The sequence below is a fragment of the Lolium perenne genome, chromosome 4 (genome assembly GCF_019359855.2).
Source record: "Lolium perenne isolate Kyuss_39 chromosome 4, Kyuss_2.0, whole genome shotgun sequence".
Lineage (NCBI taxonomy): Eukaryota > Viridiplantae > Streptophyta > Magnoliopsida > Poales > Poaceae > Lolium > Lolium perenne.
The window spans coordinates 99,084,045-99,086,647 of NC_067247.2; the positions used below are offsets into that span (position 1 = coordinate 99,084,045).

General features: G+C 44.6%; 1 protein-coding gene across 1 annotated transcript; it reads left to right on the forward strand.

The window, feature by feature from the left end:
- The first annotated feature begins 389 nt into the window (after positions 1–389).
- On the forward strand, positions 390–2,166 carry LOC127347035 (uncharacterized). Its single transcript, XM_051373265.2, has 2 exons — positions 390–1,076; positions 1,905–2,166. Exons 1-2 carry the CDS (start codon positions 390–392, stop codon positions 1,989–1,991), a joined length of 774 nt encoding a protein of 257 aa, XP_051229225.1. The 3' UTR covers positions 1,992–2,166.
- Positions 2,167–2,603: the final 437 nt, after the last annotated feature.

Consider the following 2,603-nt stretch of genomic DNA (forward strand, 5'->3'; position numbering starts at 1 on the left):
TTCCTAAAAAAAATCAATTGTGGATGTGTGTGCGTCCGTTTAAAAGTAAGTGTATCTATGTAATTGCGAGCCCCGTATTTTTATGGTGTGTTTCCTAAAAAAAATCAATTGTGGATGGGAAGAAAACAAACAATTCTCAAATACCGGGGATATACGCACAATCTGCTCGGGTAGGAAATTAACAACTGAGCGTGACTACCGCGAGACATGGCATCGCATGGCATTCTCCCCGAATCTTCTCGAGCACGTCGTCCATCACGTACGACGACGTGGCGGCGCTCGCGTGCATATATATACCTGATGAAGAGATGGTACCCAAACTCGCAGAAAACCTAGCAGTAGAAGAGAGCGCCTCGTATATATAGATCCGCCGCGCGCGATTGATCGAAATGACGGGCACCGCCGCCGCTGCCGCTGCCGCCGCCACCACCACCACGCTGAGCATGAAGCTCCTCGTCGACACCAAGTCCCGCTGCGTGCTGTTCGCGGAGGCGGGCAAGGACGTGGTGGACTTCCTCTTCTCACTCCTCGCGCTGCCGATCGGCACGACCGTGAAGCTGCTCGGAGAGGAGTCCATGGCGGGCAGCACCGGCGAACTCTACGGCAGCGTCGAGAGGCTCGACGACACCTACGTCCAGCCCGGCGCGGCCAAGGACGCGCTCCTCCGCCCCGTCATCGCCCCCTCGCCGGCGGCGGCCTCCAACGTGGCCCTCCTCGGCTTACCGCCGCCGACGCCACCGGCTCCGGCAAAGAGATTCTACAGGTGCTCCTCCGGCTCCTACGGCTCCTGCCGCGACTACGTGGGGGATACCTACGCCACCAAGTGTCCGAAATGTAACAGCTCCATGACGACTGAATGCCAGTTGGCGCCGCCTCCAGCCGGGTCCGTGACCGCGAAGACGGACACCGTGGTGGCGGCGCAAGGGTTCGTGCGCGGCGTCGTCACGTACACGGTGATGGACAGCCTCGCGGTGTCGCCCATGTCCGCCATCTCCAGCATCACGCTGCTCAACACCTTCGCCGTCACGGATCTCAGCGTGCTCCAGGAGAAGACCGTGCAGATCGGCTACAAGGAGGTGAACTCTCGCCCCAAACCCATGGATCTAATTTCTCTACAATATAATCAGCTCTCCATATTATTTTTAAAGAAAATAATCTACAAAAATCTTTTAATTGCACAATCATATCCCCGGCTGCATGCACTATTCGATCACCTTCCTTCAGGGATATTCGATGTGTTGGTGTGACTTTTTTTTTTTCTCAGCGTGTGCGCATATTTTTCTCCGTTCCATATTAGTGGACACAACTTTGGTCAGATTTGGTAAGATACACATTTATCTATACACGTTTTATTGTGCATATTTGCTATTTGAAAAGATCTGTTGCATCAACCACTACCTACATTCCAAAGCTTAAGGCTTTTTTTGAAAAGTTGAACCAAGTAAAATTTGACCAATTTTTTATACAAATCTATCTCCAAATATGATATTTTTAAAATACCATATGAAAATATATTTCATTTTAGATCTAAAGATATTGATTTTGTATTTTTCCATGTTAATGATTTTTGGTAATTTTTTTGTCAAACTTGACATAGTTTAACTTTGTAAAAATAATATAAGCCTTAAGCATGGCGATGTAATATCTAGATTTTGTGTCAAAAAAAAGATGTAATATCTAGATTGACTGCATAGGAATCTTATTGCAGATTAATAATGCCTTCCTTCATTTTCTCAGGAAATAAGTACCCCATCTCATAATATCAACAAATACTCTCTACATAAGAATATATTGACGATCGACTGTGTTATAATGTCTTATACTGTGGGATAAAAGTAGTATTGATACAATTACTAGTTTTTCCTCTACGTCCCGAGATTTATTTTACAAATCTTAATTTGCAGGGTTTAGAGATTTTGAAGGCCTCGCTGCAGTCCAAGACAGTTCTCACCGACGTTTTCCTTGGCAACAAGTCCCGTAGCCACGCTTGAGGATTCTGGCGTGCATGGATAGAATATAAAAATCATAGTTCGATCGATCCATCTTTTGTTGCTTCAGTCCAATCAATCTTTATTTTCTGATGCATTTGCGTAGTTGCAAGTTTTTATGCTTGCTGGATACAGTATTTAGGTAATATCCTATCTTGCTTATGCAGCTTTATGCCACGCTGGTTTGCCTGACACTTGACATGGGTTAAGCTTGCATGCTTAAACTCTATTTTGACAAATTGTTGCATCTTAAGAATTCAAAAGAAATGTCCTTTTTCATGAGGGTATTATGATTATATGTCTTAAAACTTATACTGGGACCTAATGGAAACGATCTTTAGTTTATTTGAAAAGGATGCACGTCATAGCCTCCAGGTTGGTTGATGCATAGTCATTTTATCGCAAACTACACATTCGACAACAAAACGTTATACGAGATTGATCACATGCAATATAATTACATGTGCCACATATATAATTCTAATCATATTGCTAAACCACCACCCAAAACTTGTGACACCATCTCCAAGTGGTTGCACTCTTAGTTCACAAGATCTCATCCCTTTTTAGGCTAAAGTGACAAAAGGTTGACCCATCCTTTGTATGAACCATATT

Coding starts and splice junctions, on each gene's coding strand:
- LOC127347035 (XM_051373265.2), top strand. CDS start 390: ATGACGGGCACCGCCGCCGCTGCCGCTGCCGCCGCCACCACCACCACG. Junction 1,077..1,904: donor TGCAGATCGGCTACAAGGAG/GTGAACTCTCGC, acceptor CTTAATTTGCAG/GGTTTAGAGATTTTGAAGGC.